General features: G+C 44.3%; 1 protein-coding gene across 2 annotated transcripts; it reads left to right on the top strand.

Moving 5' to 3' along the window:
- Positions 1-19: 19 nt before the first annotated feature.
- Positions 20-14995, top strand: KARS1 (lysyl-tRNA synthetase 1). 2 transcript variants are annotated; one of them, XM_045796043.2, is made up of 15 exons: positions 60-171; positions 2652-2831; positions 4415-4574; positions 5511-5676; positions 8014-8107; positions 8678-8864; positions 8955-9080; positions 10176-10295; positions 11280-11442; positions 11551-11724; positions 11882-11967; positions 12317-12402; positions 13028-13154; positions 13848-13991; positions 14711-14995. In XM_045796043.2, exons 2-15 carry the CDS (start codon positions 2686-2688, stop codon positions 14807-14809), a joined length of 1878 nt encoding a protein of 625 aa, XP_045651999.1. In that variant the 5' UTR covers positions 60-171; positions 2652-2685; the 3' UTR covers positions 14810-14995. The 2 variants fall into 2 exon arrangements, with proteins under 2 accessions (XP_045652000.1, XP_045651999.1); XM_045796044.2 differs by lacking the exon at positions 2652-2831 and having other exon boundaries at positions 20-171.
- Positions 14996-16305: the final 1310 nt, after the last annotated feature.

The following is a 16305-nucleotide window of genomic DNA, read 5'->3' as shown; positions in this document are numbered from 1 at the left end:
GCGCGCCCACTCCCCCCCCTCCCTCTCCTCGGAAGAGGCGGAGCTTCTGGCCGTGACCTGGAAATTACTATGCGAGCGCCGTCCTTTTTAGGTCGGGCCCTCGGGAAAGATGGCTGCGGTGCAGGGGGCTGAGGTGAAAGTGGACGGTGGCGAGCCAAAACTGAGCAAAAAGTAAGTGTCGCCGCGAGTCATTAATGTCTTTGCGGCCGGACAGTCCGGGTTAGGAAGCGCCTCGTGGCTCCGGCCGAGGCGGCTGTGCCTGGGGCCTTCCTGCCGGTTCTCGTGGGTAACAGCCACGCCGGGACGTAGCCGCTAAGCCCGGAAACTACATCCCCCAGGTTGCCCCGGGGTCGGGCTCTGGTGAAGTCCTGTGGTCGTATTTCTGGAGTTAGGAGAAATGAGAATTTCTAGAAAAAAACGAAACTTACTCCTTCCCTTTCCCTCTCTCTGAAAAAAATGCGTTCTTTCTTTATTGAGCCACGCCTCGCTACCCTTTGAGATATGTTAAATACCCGAGCTTTAAGAGAAGACCTTCAAATTTTCCTTAGCCTCATCGCGGCTATTCTGAATCTTACGTATTAAATGGATCCTTTCTAAAACTGTGTTGTGCACCTATCCGTATGGGTTATTTTAAGGATCTGTGAGTATTAAATAGAGTGACCGAAGTCTAGCAGTAGGGTCTGTCTTGATTCAATCGTTACACTAAGGCTGCACTTTGAAGCACTGCTGGATAGATCTTTGGTAACCACCCCAAATCCTTGGAGTGTGAATATAATATCAAGATTAGTCTTAATTGGCTATGTTGTATATTCCTGGGTGTATATAATACATTCCCTCTCAACTAGGATTCTTCAATTGAAGCACAGAACCCAGGCAATGATTTGTTTTCTCTGCATTCCCAAGGATGGTGCATAACTAGTACCATTCCAGAAGCATAGGAGAAAAGTTAAGTTCATTACAAATAATGGCTGCCTTAGTGCGTTGGGGCTCAGCCCTGATGAAATAGACACTTAACCAGAAAAATTGACCTTCCTTTGTGTCTCCGGATTTATGTTTCAAATATCCTAGAAAAATGAGAAAGGAAACATCTGAATTGATGGTTTGATAGCACCCACTATGTTGTCCTGAGAGTATCTGATGCATCTCTATAAACGAAACCTGGTCTTGGACTTAACGTTTTTTGGAAAAATTGATTGAACTTTGATCTGTTACATCAGTATAATTGACCCTTGAGCAACTCAGAGGTTAGGGGCACTGACCCCCATATGACAGAAAGTTCGAGTGTAACTCTTGACTCCCCCCAAACTGAAAAACCAACTGTTGACTGGAAGCCTTATCAATAACATAAAGTTGATCAACATGTCTTTTGTATGTTATGTATATATTGTATTCTTACAATTAAGTTAGTAGTGAAAAAATGTTTTTTAAGAAAATCATAAGAGAAAATGCTTTTACAGTGCTGTACTGTATTTATCCCCCACAAAAATCTGCATATAAATGGACCCTGCACAGTTAAAACCCATGTTGTTTAAGGTCAACTAAAAATGAACTTAAAGGTTGTAAGTCATAAATGCCTCCTAAGCAAAGTTTCCATTTGAGTGCAATTTTAAGGTAAATCGAGGAATTTGACTAATTCCTTTCTACTGACTTTCCCTAACTAATTACAGCTACACTTTTTAAAGCAGGTTTTATGTGTCAGACACTATGCTTGAACTATATAAACTTTCTAATCTCAAGAATAACCTTGCAAGGGAAGTATTAATGTCCATTTTTCAAATTAATAAACTGAGGCTCTGAGTGACTAAATACATTGCTAAAGTGTGCATACCTAAAGTGTGGTCTGTCACTGATTCAGGCTCTGGAGCAGAGATCGAAAACCATGTCCGGAACTCCACAGCCCATGCTCTTTACACTGCCTGCACCATACCTCCTCACATTGTCTAAAAAAATCTGTTGATGTATATTCCTCTAGTGACCAGGGGCTAAAATAATTTTTTTAATGATTAACATTTCCTTCTTGTCTTAACTGTGCTTGGGACTTCTTGGTCTGCACCATGTTATGCCAGTTATTTTCTCCAAGTTTAAAAACAGGTGGGCTGCCTGCCAGGTGAGTCATTCCAAAATGAAAGGTCAGGTTAATGTAGTCCAGGACCCTTCCTGAAATTCTCCTTTCCTCCTTGTTCCTAGAGCTCAAACAAGTCTTATCTTTGACTCAGAGGTGCTTTTGTGTGGCTTGCTTTTAGCTTCATCTAGAGTTTTCAAATGACGGTGACATTTCCTATGCTTCTCATTGCCATCTTGTGGCCAGATATTTAATCGCCAAGAGAGAAGCCACATGTCAGGGGCTTCAGAAACACTGCTTCCTGTCCTGTTGCCCTATTTTCTAGATTGTTGTGATCATTTCTACCTATAAACTGTTGATTGCCTTGGTCTTGAGTTTTGACCCAGATATGTACCTTTTTACCATAGCAAGGACAGAACGTTGTCAGAGTTGCAGCGCAGTGAGTGTTAGAGGGTTGTTGTCAGTTAAGAGGGTCTTCAATGGAACACTACAAGGTTGTGCAGCCCCCCCCCATAAGAGTAGGAGTGCTGGTTGGGTGTATATATTACTGTTTTGTCCCATCTGACACCACATCTCTGTTTCCTGTTAGGTGGTGGTAATCATTAGTTCCGGGGTGTTCTGCCATGTTGACGCAAGCTGCTGTAAGGCTTGTTAGGGGGTCCCTGCGCCAAACCTCCTGGGCACAGTGGGGGCAGAGGGAGCTGCGACTGTATCAACTTGCTCCTCTCACAGCGCTTCACAAGGACAAGCCACTTTCTGATAAAAGAAGGTTGGTGCCCTTACTGTTGTTGCCCTGGGAGCAAAAATCCTTCCCTTACTTAGGTCCTTATCTGTTAAGCCTCTGGCTAAGTCTTTGGACTTGTTGTTAAGGAAACAGAGCCCTACTACCAAAACCAATAGTTCTCATTTTCTCTTTAATAAATTCAGTTTCTCACTCTAGATCCTTGAGATGACTTGTGAATCTTATATTAGAACAGTGCTGAGAGCAAACGTTATTTTCCCTTTCCTGTCTTTCTGGACTTGGTTTCCTCCTGAGATTAATTTGGTTTCTAGTCTTTGTTCTGTCCCTAGGACTTCCTTGGATTTTCCTTAGGATTAATGATTTAAAGAACACATCTAGTTGAATGGAAAACCGGTTTTTTTGTTAATGCTAGGAAAAACCAAATAGGCTCCAGTGCCTGTTGACTGAATTACAGCACAATAAACCTAGCATACAGTTCTGGAATGTTTGTCTTCACAGAAGTTACACGACAGATTACATCTAGAGATGCCTACTTTGAAGCCCTCAGAGTCAGTCTTCTTACTTAAATATTTCAAATCACATTTTTTTTTAGTTACTCTAAATTTATACCAAAGATTAAGAATGTGCCTTAAAGCTGGATAATACGCAAGCATGACTTAGTATCATTTGCCATGGTTCATTTATTATAGACTACTTGATTAACATTGGTGGTTTGAAAGAATGATCAATTCTGTTTGAATACTGAGGATATCCTCCACGCAAATCTGTTTGGTTTCTGGTTTCCGATAGCAAGATTTCAGATCAGAGTGTAGATAGTGAGGGATTTAACCAGAAATGTATCTGAATGTAAGATTTCTGTCCTGGGTGCAAAGAATGAAGGGTTTAGATACCTAAGATAGCTCACATTTGCGTGTTTACTAAATGCTAAGGGTGGGGTCATCTCAGTCCTCGGAACATTTGGGGAGGGGAGTGTCTTCTGTTATTTCCATTTTATAGATGGGGGGAAGTCACTTGTCCAAGGTCCTATAATTGCTAGGCAGATGTATCAGGATTTAGTCCCAGGCAGTCTGACTCCAAAGTTGTTATATTATGCCCTACTCCACGCTGTTTTATACACTGTTCTGCCAGTTTGTTGTCAAAGTCAGGCTCAGCAGACAGACCAATACTGAGGGCCATTGTCAGTGCATTGACCAATGCTGAGGGAAGGATTGTTAGTGCTGTGGCTCCTTGAACTCTGAAGAGCCACCTCTCCCCAACCATGCCCTACCCAAAACTAACCCACTCCTTGGAGAGTTGTAGAGAGGGGTGGCAGGCAAAGTTGGAGATGTTGCCTGTTTCGGTGTTTCTTTGTCCTAGAGTATCTTGATTTTAGTTGGAATCTCACACTGGAAAGCAGAGGCTGAGAAAGATCTTTCACATCTTGATTCTAAGATTACTTTTCCTTTGTCTCGTTCACCTATAAAGTTGACAGACTAGAAGTGGGGGTGTAGAACCAGGCAAGAGCATTTCCCCCCAGGCTGTTCATATTTTTGAAAAGGGGTTATGGGGCAGAACATAGGAGAGGACTCTTCAGGCAACTGTCACATTGAACATTTGCATCTTCCCAACAGTGAGCTAAAGAGACGCCTGAAAGCCGAGAAGAAAATCGCAGAGAAGGAGGCCAAGCAGAAGGAGCTCAGTGAAAAACAGCAAAGCCAGGCCACTGCTGCTGCCACCAACCACACCACTGACAATGGTGTCGGTGCTGAGGAGGAGAGTTTGGACCCAAATGTGAGTCCCCTGGACCCCATGGGGAAGCTTCTGATGAAGCTTAAGGCAAATAATTGGGACCAGTGACTAAGAAGATAAGTAGGAAAGGAACTGGAAAAAGCAGAGCCCTGGTTGCTGCAAATGGATGGGGGGCGAGGGAGGCTGCTACTCCATCTGGTAAAGGCACAAGCCATGAGCATTTTCCGAATCAACTCTCAACAGGCATTTGGGAGAATCCAGTACTTCCAGATGACTGATATATCTCCCCTGAAACTATCTGGGCCTTAGAGTAGATCCAGACAAGGTATCTCCCTAAAGATTGGCTAGGGTTTACCTTGGGCCAGAGATTAGCAAACTGTACTCCATAGGCCAGATCCACCTTCCCTTGTCTTTCATCTCATCCCTCCTCCCTGGTTTTGAAAATAAAATTGTATTGGAGCACAGCCATGCCCATAGGTTTAAGGGTGCTTTCACATAACAGCAGAGTTGAGTGGTTGCATCAGAAAAAGCGTGCCAACGCGAGCCTTAGAATATTCCCTTTTTATATCCTCCAGGGCCCAGTGGCTGGTCTTGGGAAAAAGTCTAATGTGTAGCCAGAGGTAGGAAAGTAGGAAAAAGATAAGTAACTCACCACATAGACGCATCCACAAAAGTGCTAACCAAGGCCACCTGTACAAATTAACTTATTTTAGGCAGAATTCCAGTTTTTCTTTTCACTGAATCTTGCGTTTTGGAGTTCTGGCCTTCATTTCCACCTGTGGATTTGGCCACCGTGCATAGTTTCAGTGTACATCCCACTCCGTATCAAATCCTGGGATTTTAGAGGTGTGCAGAGCTCGGTTAAGGAAACCTCAGTGTATTAGAGCCACTCTGGGGCAGAGTACAGTACTCTGCAGGATGGGCCACTGGCCTGACCAGCTTCAACTTCTCAAGGCTTTTTTCTCTTTCCCCCAATAGCAATACTTCAAGATCCGCAGCCAAGCAGTCCACCAACTGAAGATCAACGGGGAAGACCCGTACCCACACAAGTTCCACGTTGATGTCTCGCTCACTCATTTCATCCAAGAATACAGTCACCTGCAGCCTGGGGACCACCTGACTGACATCACCTTAAAGGTGGCAGGTAGGAGGACTCCCTGGCAGTTTGCTGAGCTCCCACAGCACAGGCCTCTACGGTAGCACAAAGGAAGGTCTGGGTTGGTCTTGCTTTCAAGTAGTCTGTGTCTGAGGCTACACTTCACGAGGGACAGGGCTGCTCTGTTTCATTCACAGAAAGAAGTAGAGCAGCCCTATGACATGTGAGATTGTATTCCAGATGAAGTGATGCTGCAGGGGAAGGGGCATTTCCTGAGGGGAACTCCTGACCGGATGCTGCTGCTAGTTCATAGTCCTTTAGGAGGACTTCCCCTTAACCATGGCCCCATGCTCCTAAAAATTCCCACCTATGACCTAAGAATGTTTTACACTGAGACTGTATTTCTAGAACATGGTTATTTTGGTGTTCTAGTATCTTGCATGGGATCTTTTCCTTAATTAAAAGAAAAAAAAAATCTGGCGCTCCTGGCTGGCTTGGTCCATAGAGCATGCAACTTGATGTCGGGGTCATAAGTTCAAGCCCCACTTTGGGGATAGAGGTTACTCTAAAAAAATGTCTTTGGGGCACCTAGATGGCTCAGTCATTTGAGTGTCTGACTCTTAGTTTCGGCTCATGTCGTGATCTCGGTCCTGGGATGAAGTCCCGCGTCTGGCTGTGCCTCAGCACACAGTCTGCTGGAGATTCCCTTTCTCTGCCTCTGCTCCTCCCCCTGCCTGCGTACACACACTCTCTCTCTCTAAAATAAAGAGAATCTTTAAAAAAAAATGTGTTTATTCTCCCCCTCCCAGAAAAATAATAAAACTGTTAATTGTAGAACATTTAGAACATTCAAAGAAGCAGAGAGAAAAGTTTAATTACCCATAATTCCAACTACCCAAAGAGAACCTCTGCCAATAACTAAATGCCCAAAGGTTGAAGCCTAGTAATTTTATTAAAACGTGTCTCGATGTAGTCATTCTGAGTCAGTATTCTCAGGTACACAGTGTGTCCTTTAAATATGTATTTTCAAGTCTTCTAGGAAATTGTTCTAAAATATAATTTTTTTTATACCCTGTTTCTTGCTTTGGTTTTCTTTTGGGACTCCTTATGTCCACGTGTTGGGTCTTCCCCTTTTTTCAGTATTTGTCACTTTTTCTCTAATCCTTTTTATCTCTTTCTTTATCCTTTGATATTTAAATTTTCTTCTTCCCCACTTGGTTTCTCTTAAGGCATTATTGTATTCACTTCTATTTTCTTCTAGTTCAGTCTTCATTTCTGAAATGACTTTTTACTTTATTTCTGATTTTTTTCATGTGTCATTTCATTTCTTAGGTTTTTAGTGATTGTAATTTGTGTGGCTTTTTGTTTCATGTCAGTTTCTTAATGTCTTTCAGTTCACTGTGAAATAGAATTGTTTGGTTTTTTCTTAGCATGTCTGTCCTGAGTGCTTTTTTATTTAATAACTGGTATTTCACCTCAGTGCTTATATCTTGCTTATTTTTATGTGAAATTAGTATTCTAAATGTTAAAAGGAAGCTTAGTTGAGATAGCTTTTCCAGCTTCACTTGTTGTTTTGTTCAGTGTTCAGAATTATAGCAGCTTGCTTTCTGAGATTTCCAGGCTCTGTTCCCCTTCTTCATTTTTGTTGGACCTTCTCTTTTCTTTGTCTGTGTTTTCCTGGTCTTTTTAAGTTTTGTGGGCCTTGTCCTAGAAGGGAGCCCTAGCTCCCTTCAGGTTCCTGAAATTTAGCAGGTTCCTGAAGGGTGTTAGCCCATGTAGACCTTGTGCAAACCCAGCCCCCTATACTCACCCATGTGGCAGTGGGCAGATCCCCTCCTGGGTTCAGCTGCCATCCTCCAGTTAACTGCCACATTTTCCAGTGACTACCTATGGCTGTTTTGGAAATTTCCAGTTCTCAGACCCATCAGACACCCCATTGCTCCCTATAGCTTTTTCCTGTATGGAGGTCTTAGGGTTCTTGTTGGTTTGCCCCATTGCTTGTATTTGGGGATTCCTGGAAATATCCACCCACATAATTTTGTTGTAAGTTTTTGGCCTTGCCTGTCTGGTTGTGCTTTCTGATTTTATGTGAGGGTTGAGGTAGATGCAAAAACTTGCTGCCACCAACAGCCATCTTATAGGAGTCCAGTAAACATCTTGAAAGCTAGGTCTTCCTGCACATTTTTAACTGATTTAATGAGAACCATTGTCATGAAGAAAAAGACTGGGCTTAACTCTCAGGCTAAAATCAAATTGTTCTGGTCTGTGGTCATAGGTAGGACATTCTACCCAGACATAGACAATGCAGAGGGAACTTTTCTAGCACTGATACCACAAAATGGCTTCTGGTTCTATCGGTCAGTATTTTTGTTGTTCTTTTTCTAGGTAGGATACATGCCAAAAGAGCTTCTGGGGGAAAGCTCATCTTCTATGACCTTAGAGGAGAGGGGGTCAAGTTGCAAGTCATGGCCAATTCCAGGTATGTAGAAATACCCCATTACAGGCCTTTCTAGATTGGCCCAAAGCGACATGGTTGGGGACAAAAGCCCATGTGGTCTCCCTTTCCTGTTGGTATTTAAAATTAAAAAGTAGGTTATGGTTGATTAAGGCTGAAAAGAATAAAAAGACCATGTGGTCACCTAGAGAATAACAACTGCTCCTGGGTTGTGCAGCAGTTACAGGTAGAGCATAACAGTTGAGCAGTTCACAGAAGAATCTGAGATTCTTCTCAGGGGCACAGTAACTAGGCATCAGCAGTTCGGTGAGGATTCCAGAGGTCAGTTTTAAAAACTAAACCAGTTGGGGGGGGGGTAGGGCCAGTTAAGCATCCAACTCGATTTCAGCTCAGATCATGAGACAGAGCCCTGTGTGGGCCTCTGTGCTCAGCAGGAGTCTGCTTGAAATTCCCTCTCCTCCTCTCCTCTTCCCTCTACTTGTGCGCCTACTCGTACTCTCTCTCGCTCTAAAAACAAAATCTTAAAAAAAAAAAAAAAACTGGTTAGTTTTAGTTTGGAATATTGTATACTGAAGCACATTGTACTTCACTCAGGAATTATAAATCAGAGGAAGAATTTATTCACATCAATAACAAACTGCGTCGGGGAGACATAATCGGAGTTCAGGGGAATCCTGGGAAAACCAAGAAGGGTGAGCTGAGCATCATTCCCTATGAGATTACACTGCTGTCTCCCTGCTTGCATATGTTACCTCATCTCCACTTTGGCCTCAAAGACAAGGTAAGCTCTTGTGGCCTCCCCACTGTGATCTCTCATGACATTGAATCAGACTTGGCAGTGATTTCGTTCTGTCTGTTGCTTTTGGTTTAGGAAACACGGTATCGTCAGAGATACTTGGACTTGATCCTGAATGACTTTGTGAGGCAGAAATTTATCATCCGCTCTAAGGTCATCACATATATAAGGACTTTCTTGGATGAGTTGGGATTCCTAGAGGTGAGGGAGAGTTCTTACCTGACATGATGAGATAGCTGCCTTGTTATGCCTGCCTCTAACTGTTCCCTCTCTTCCCTTTTCCATGCCCTGTGTCTGTATTGTTCGTGCTCAGTGAAAAGTCCCCTTTCTTCCTAGTGTCTTTGTTCCACTTTGTTTTTTTAGTGCCCTGATTAAGAAGGCAGGACCTGAATTCTAAGATAATGGACAAAATGTAGGGCCATCCACACGCTAATGATGCCACGTTCAGTTATCAACTCATTTTGCTTTTTTGTAGCATTAAAAAAAATAGGCTTTAATTGTTTAAGAAAAGGAAATGCACGTTATTGTAAAACAAATTCAAAGAAACAGAAACAAAACTGAAAGTCTCCTTTCGTATCTCCCAACTAACTTCCTTCCCCAAGCTTGAGTTTAATATGTATCCTTCCACACCACTTGCTATGCATAGATACCTGAGCTTATCGTAGATGTGGTATGTGTGCAGATGTTTTAGAAGGGTTTTATTTTTTGCTTTAGACATAAATGAGGTCACACTATATGTATTCTGATGGACGTGGTCCCCCCCCTTTAATATATTCTGGAGCCTTTCGCATGTGTATAATAACTAAGTTAAAAGATATGAGCATTTCCACCTACAGTGTTTATTAAAAATTTAATTGTATGGGCGCCTGGGTGGCTCAGTCAGTTAAGCTTCGGCCTTCAGCTCAGGTCATGGTCCCAGGGTCCTGGGATTGAGTCCCACGTTGGGCTCCCTGCTCAGTGGGAAGCCTGCTTCTCCCTCACCCTGCTGCTTGTGCTTGTTTTCTCGCTCTCTCACTCTCAAATAAATAAAATCTTCAAAAAAAAATTTAATTTACAGCTTGTGAAAATTTATGGTACAAAAATAATGGTGTTTGGTATTAATAGAAATTGAGATGCTTCTCGAAAATCAGGTCATCTCTACTTTTTTGTCAAGCACCTGCGCATGACTATTAGACTTAACTTTCACTTGGGGATATAACAGGCTTAGACCATATCAGTGCAAAACCTGAGTTAGTCCCAAGGCCTCTAGTTTGAGAACCTCTGTCTGAAGACTAAATGTTTCTCCCTGTCGTTTAGATTGAAACTCCCATGATGAATGTCATCCCAGGGGGAGCTGTGGCCAAGCCTTTCATCACCTACCACAATGAGCTGGACATGAATTTATACATGAGAGTTGCTCCAGAACTCTACCATAAGGTAATTAGTAAGAGGATGCCCTGTTCCTTAGAGAAGCAGAAGGCTGGAAATCCACTGGCTAGGTAGGTGCAGTTAGAAATAAGAAAAACAGTGAGGGTGGAACAGCCAGGAGGGTATTCTGATCTGTCAAGCCTGTGAGTGTTACACTTCCAGAAGTTCTCCACAAGATCAGTAGAGCATTGCAGGTCAGAGGGCAAAGGGATTGTCTTTCCTAGGTGTACAGCTCCTCCTCGTCTGCTTTGGTTCTCATATTTTACGTTTATAGTCCTCCTTGGATTAAATCTGATTTTAGTCTTTTACAGAAAAGCTTGATCTCTGTCTAGAAGTTGACAATAAGCATTATAAATGACCAGAGAAAATATTGAAGACTGTTATTTTAAATTTTTGCCGACAACAGAAGCTTTTATAACTAGTTTAAGCACAAGCAGAATGTGTTCAGGTATATAAGGAAGCTCACAATTCCCAGGATCCAGAAGGATCAGAGAATCAGGCTTGGAGACCACAGGAGTAGGAACGATTCTCAGGCCTATCTGGGCTGTTCGCATGGAGAACCTGGATCTTTTCCATGAGGGACAGCTAACACAGCTCATAACTCTGGCTCTAGGCACAGGTCATTGCCATTAGGACGTCTGTAATACTTACATCTTTTTTCAGTAGCTTTCAAAAGACATGAGCATGGGCATGTCTTAGTGGTGGGGAGCTTGGGTTACATGCTTGCATCCTAACCCCAAAAGAGCCTTCTTTCTTGGGGAGGGTCACACTCAAGAAGAAGTACTATCCCAACAGAGGAAGCATATTCAGAGGTCCTGAGCAACCAGAATGAAGGAGGACTGTCCACTACAAAGGTCTGAAGAGAGTAGGGTACTCAGCATTTGGGTGGGACCTGAAAACATGCCTGAGCTATGAAAACCAAATTAGCTTTTGTAGACAAACTTTCCAGAGTCATTAAAACTAGCTGCCATGACCTCGGCCATGTGTTATTAGATACTGGTGGTTGGTGGCATTGACCGGGTTTATGAAATTGGACGCCAGTTCCGGAATGAAGGAATTGATTTGACTCACAATCCTGAGTTCACCACCTGTGAGTTCTACATGGCCTATGCAGACTATCACGATCTCATGGAAATCACAGAGAAGATGATTTCAGGTGACCTCTCCTATTTCCTTTGTCTTTCACACGTGTCTGAAGGGCTGGCATGCTGCTTTCAGGAGGACTTCCTTTGGGTCCTCTTTAAATGACAGATTTCTTTGCCAGGGATGGTGAAGCACATTACAGGCAGTTATAAAGTCACCTACCATCCAGATGGCCCAGAGGGCGAAGCCTTTGAGATTGACTTCACCCCCCCCTTCCGGAGAATCAGCATGGTAGAAGAGCTTGAAAAGGTCTTGGGGGTGAAGCTACCAGAAACCAAGCTCTTTGAAACTGAAGGTAAAGCGATGCGTGCCTCGTCAGAATGGCCCTCCTTCCCGTTCAGCATTGAATTAGATGAGTTCAGGGCTAGAATTTCCCACACTCTTCTTTTTTATATCCTTTTTACTGGGGTAGTATAATGTCTTCTATCCTAACTTGTACGTTTATATTACAGAAACTCGGAAAATTCTTGATGACCTCTGTGTGGCAAGAGCTGTTGAATGCCCCCCACCTCGGACCACAGCCAGGCTCCTTGATAAGGTGACAAACAAACCATGCTCTTCAAGTACATGCCCTCATCCTGTGGTAACCAGCCCTCTGCTCCCAATGAAGGGGAGCTCTGCTGTGGACCACTAGCTTTTACAGCCCCTCAGGAAGGCCCTCCCAAGAGAAATAAGAGAATTAACAAGTTTTGAACTCCTGCTGTACTAAGCTCTGTGCCAAGTAGTTAAGTAATCTCAGTTCAACCTTACCAGCCATGGAGAGGCTTAGGATAAAACCCCGGTAGCAGCAGGTAGTGGGTCGGAGCAGAGTCCTCCTCCACCAAAACTGGGATGGTCAAAATGCCATTCAGGAAGGATCTCTAGCTCTGCTTTGCTTTTTCCTTAAGCTTGTCGGGGAGTTCCTGGAAACAACGTGCATCAATCCTACATTCATCTGTGATCACCCGCAGATAATGAGCCCTTTGGCTAAATGGTAAGATAAAACGGGGTATTTCAGTTACCTATTACTGCGTAACAACTTCAGAATTTAGTGGCACAGATCAACAATTCTCAAGAGTTCGTGGGTTCAGTGGGTAGTCTTTCTGCTCTACAAAGTGGTAGCTAGGGTAACTCAAGTGGCTGTAACTGGAAACTCAGGTGCCTTGTGTCTCCTCCACATGGGTTCTCATCCTCCAGAGCCGCCTCATGTAGCCTCTCTGGCAGCGTAGCCTGGGCTTCCTTACATAGTGGCCAGGTTCCAGAAGAACAAACCCCAGGGTGCAAACACATATCAAGCCTCTGCTGATGTCTCAGTGGCCAAAGCAAGTTCCATGGGCAGCCCGGAGTCAGCGTGACAGGGCAAGAAGGGCATAAATACAGGAGATATGGTTCAGTGCACCCGTCTCCCACACAGGTATGTTGGGAAGATGATTAAAGCTTCCGTGTCTCTCACCCTCCTCACTACTGTACCGAATGGTTTGGTGCTGGAATGCATACGGGCCTCAGGTCTCAATCCGCACCGCTTAGGAATCAACTAGAATTCAGGAACACTTGTGTTTGTAGCCAATGTTATTAGTGAACCTGTATGTTCAGGGTCCCCTTTGGTCTCCTGTCCCCAGGCACCGCTCTAAAGAGGGTCTGACTGAGCGCTTTGAGTTGTTCGTCATGAAGAAGGAAATATGCAACGCCTACACCGAACTCAACGACCCCGTGCGACAGCGGGAGCTGTTCGAAGAACAGGCCAAGGTAAGGAAGGAGGGTGGGAGGCAGCGGCAGCTGTTTCCTCATGTGCCCACTTGCTAGACAGTGTCAGCCTGAACCCAGGTCTCTGTCATTGTCCGCATCTCTTGATGGCTTCAACAGAAATGAAGGGTAAAGCCACAGACTTCACTGGAGGAAGTCACATTTCAAGATGGAGAACTTGGCTGATTTGGACCTGAGAATTTCCACATAGAGGAGCTTGGGTGTGATTGTATCTGTGTGGGGAGTGTGATGCTTGCCTTGAAAATACATTTGCCTAACGAGAACATCATTTTTCATAAATGGTACATTTATGAAGGTGGCTTGGGGTAAGAGGCAGATAGATTAATGAAGACAAAGCCCCCACTGGCTTGCCCGCACCAGCACTGCCACAGATGGGTAGTTTCAGGAAATGAGGGGAAAGACTCTTGGGAATCCTCAGTCTCCGAAAATTAGTCTCACTGGACTCACAGAGCCTGGGGCATTGGAGGTGTTTATTTCACAGAGACATTCGCATGTGTTCTGAAGTGGGGCTCACCGACCCTGACCTGGTCTTTGAAAAAAATGGCTCCATCCTCAAGTTACTGGGAAACCAATTCCCAAGAAGTGCTGGGTGGAACATTCCCAGAATGTTATCCTGATGCACTCTTTTAGACCCCACGCAGCCTGGAACAGTGTCGCTCTTCGGTTCTCTTGTAGGCCAAGGCTGCTGGTGACGATGAGGCCATGTTCATAGATGAGAACTACTGCACTGCCCTGGAATACGGGCTACCCCCTACGGCTGGCTGGGGTATGGGCATCGACCGCGTCACCATGTTTCTCACAGATTCCAATAACATCAAGGTACGTGGCGGCCCTCCAGTGTGCACTGCCCCAAGGAGCTCCACTCTCAGAGGCGGGGTGTGGTGGGCCTAGAGAAGAATGGAGGAGCTTTGGGCTAGGAGGAGGAGCAGGAAAAGCAGTTACACGTGACTCCACAGGAGGACAGTCAGGGCATCCGACCTGATGGGATTTGGGGGTTTTTCTACCTGAGGCAGAAAGAATACTTGTCATTTGCATTTCTTGAGGATCCGAGGAACACACTAAGCCCTCTGTGTGTGTTATCTCATGTAACTTAAGTCAGCCCTATGAGGTATAGAAACTGTTGTTATTCCCATTGTTATAGATGAGGAAATACTGTAAGAGAATCTCTGTGTTCATTCTTTTCCATCCTCTATAATTGAGAGGGACTGAGTTGAAATAAAAACCTAGATCTCCAGGGGCACCTGGGTGGCTCGGTCGTTAAACGTCTGCCTTGGGCTCAAGGCGTGATCCTGGCGTTCTGGGATCGAGCCCTACATCAGGCTTCTCTGCTGGGAGCCTGCTCCTTCCTCTCCCACTCCCCCTGCTTGTCTCTCTCTTTCTGGCTGTCTCTGTGTCAAATAAATAAATAAAATCTTTAAAAAAAAAAAAAAAAAAACTAGATCTCTGAATTTGGCAACAATAACCAGAAGCAAAAGGAATGAGTGGATAGCTGTGAAAAAGAGCGTGCTGCTTACTTCAGAGTGCATTTTCTCCTATAGGAAGTACTTCTGTTTCCTGCCATGAAACCCGAAGACAAGAAAGAGAGTGGAGCTGCCACTGATACATTAGAAAGCACAACAGCTGGCACTTCTGTCTAGAAAATGATCATTGCAAGTTGTGTAACTCAGGCCCTGTGCATTTCTGCGTAAGTTCAAGGATTGCAGGGGAGTTCTTGTGTGTTGCTATCCATTTGACGATCACAGTTCAGTTCAGCCACCAGAAGAGAGAAGAGGAATTTAAAATTCCTTTTTACTTCTTGTTCCCAAATAAACCATTTGTCTCTACTCTTCGTCTCATGACTGTGTTTACCATGGAACGTCAACTTTAACTCATACAGCTGACCTAATGAATGTTTAGGATTATACCACTTTATTCATTCAACAAACATATTAATGTCTGCTCTGTGTCAGGCATTGTGCTGAGGGGTTGGGGACAGCAGTGAACAAAAGCCAAGTCCCTGCTTTTGTGGAACCTGTATTTTTTTAGGGGTTGAGGGCAGCTAGACAAGAAACAATTAAATACATATTTCTGGTACATACTAAGAAAAAAGGGTGAGGGGACAGAGGTGCTATTCTAGAAGGAGGTGGATGGGGATAGTGCTATTTTAAATATGCAGCCAAGGAAAACTCCTCTAGGTGACATTTAAGTAGAGATCTGGAGACAGATCTCAGTGGGGAGGCGAGGGGGAGGAAGGGTGATCCAGACTAAAGGACTGCATTTTAAAGATTTTAAGTAATCTCTACACCCCAGTGTGCGGCTCAAACCTGCAACTCTGAGAACTAGAGTTGCATGCTCTACCAACTGAGCAGTGTTTTGAAAATACCGCTATGGGGAGGACAGCAGTGAAAGGGAAAAGGTGGCTGACAGTTTGAAGTAACTGACGTGCTTACATGTCATTGGACTCCGCCTGGTCCTGAGGCCAATAGCATTTAGTGAGGGGATGTGTGTTGTGAGAAAAAGGGAGTCAAAGACGATTTCAAGGTTTGGGGCCTGAAAACTGAAGAATCATTTACTGAAATGGGACAAACAGGAAGTGCAATTTGAGAGGACAGGTTGAGTGTTAGGTTTTAGACCTAATTTGACATCGGGTGGGAATGGTAAGTATGATGTTGAATGTGAGTCTGGACTTTACTCATTACCTTCGGCTCATTTCAACTGGGCTAAGAATGAGACAAGGGTATGGCTGAGAGCCTGCTGTTACATAATGGAGCCCCCAGCCCCCAACACATGAAGCAGCTGAGGGAAACTACGACGAAGGACTTGTCTTTTGCACCTCAGCAAAACCTGCAAGCGTCCCAGTTGAGTCGACTTTCACAGCAAGTTGACACTTCTGTAGCTAGCACACTGATCTGAGCATGCAGAATCCCCTCACTAGGAATTAACCCCAGAGAGTGTCAAGCATCTCCACCCCTCACTAGTGTTTAAGCACGGGCTCCAGGAGCACTTAGCAATGGTGGTAGATGACCAGGCGGTATTTCAGAAGAAACACTACCAGATGGCACATCCTTCAGCAAGATGGTATCAAAACGAAAACGACCTCCCAAAGGAAAGGGTGTAGATTGAAGATACGTTACTGGACTTCAAGCAACGCTAC

This window comes from Ursus americanus, chromosome 21 (genome assembly GCF_024610735.1).
Source record: "Ursus americanus isolate L20-20 chromosome 21, mUrsAme1.1.p, whole genome shotgun sequence".
NCBI classification, from domain to species: domain Eukaryota; kingdom Metazoa; phylum Chordata; class Mammalia; order Carnivora; family Ursidae; genus Ursus; species Ursus americanus.
Note: the sequence above shows the minus strand (reverse complement) of the source record. Positions and strands in the feature narration are given on the sequence as shown.

Excerpts from the sequence above, each read along its gene's own strand:
- KARS1 (XM_045796043.2), top strand. The coding sequence starts at position 2,686 with ATGTTGACGCAAGCTGCTGTAAGGCTTGTTAGGGGGTCCCTGCGCCAA. Across the intron at positions 8,865-8,954 it reads ACTTTGGCCTCAAAGACAAG|GAAACACGGTATCGTCAGAG; the intron begins GTAAGCTCTTGT and ends CTTTTGGTTTAG. Across the intron at positions 13,992-14,710 it reads CAGATTCCAATAACATCAAG|GAAGTACTTCTGTTTCCTGC; the intron begins GTACGTGGCGGC and ends TTTCTCCTATAG.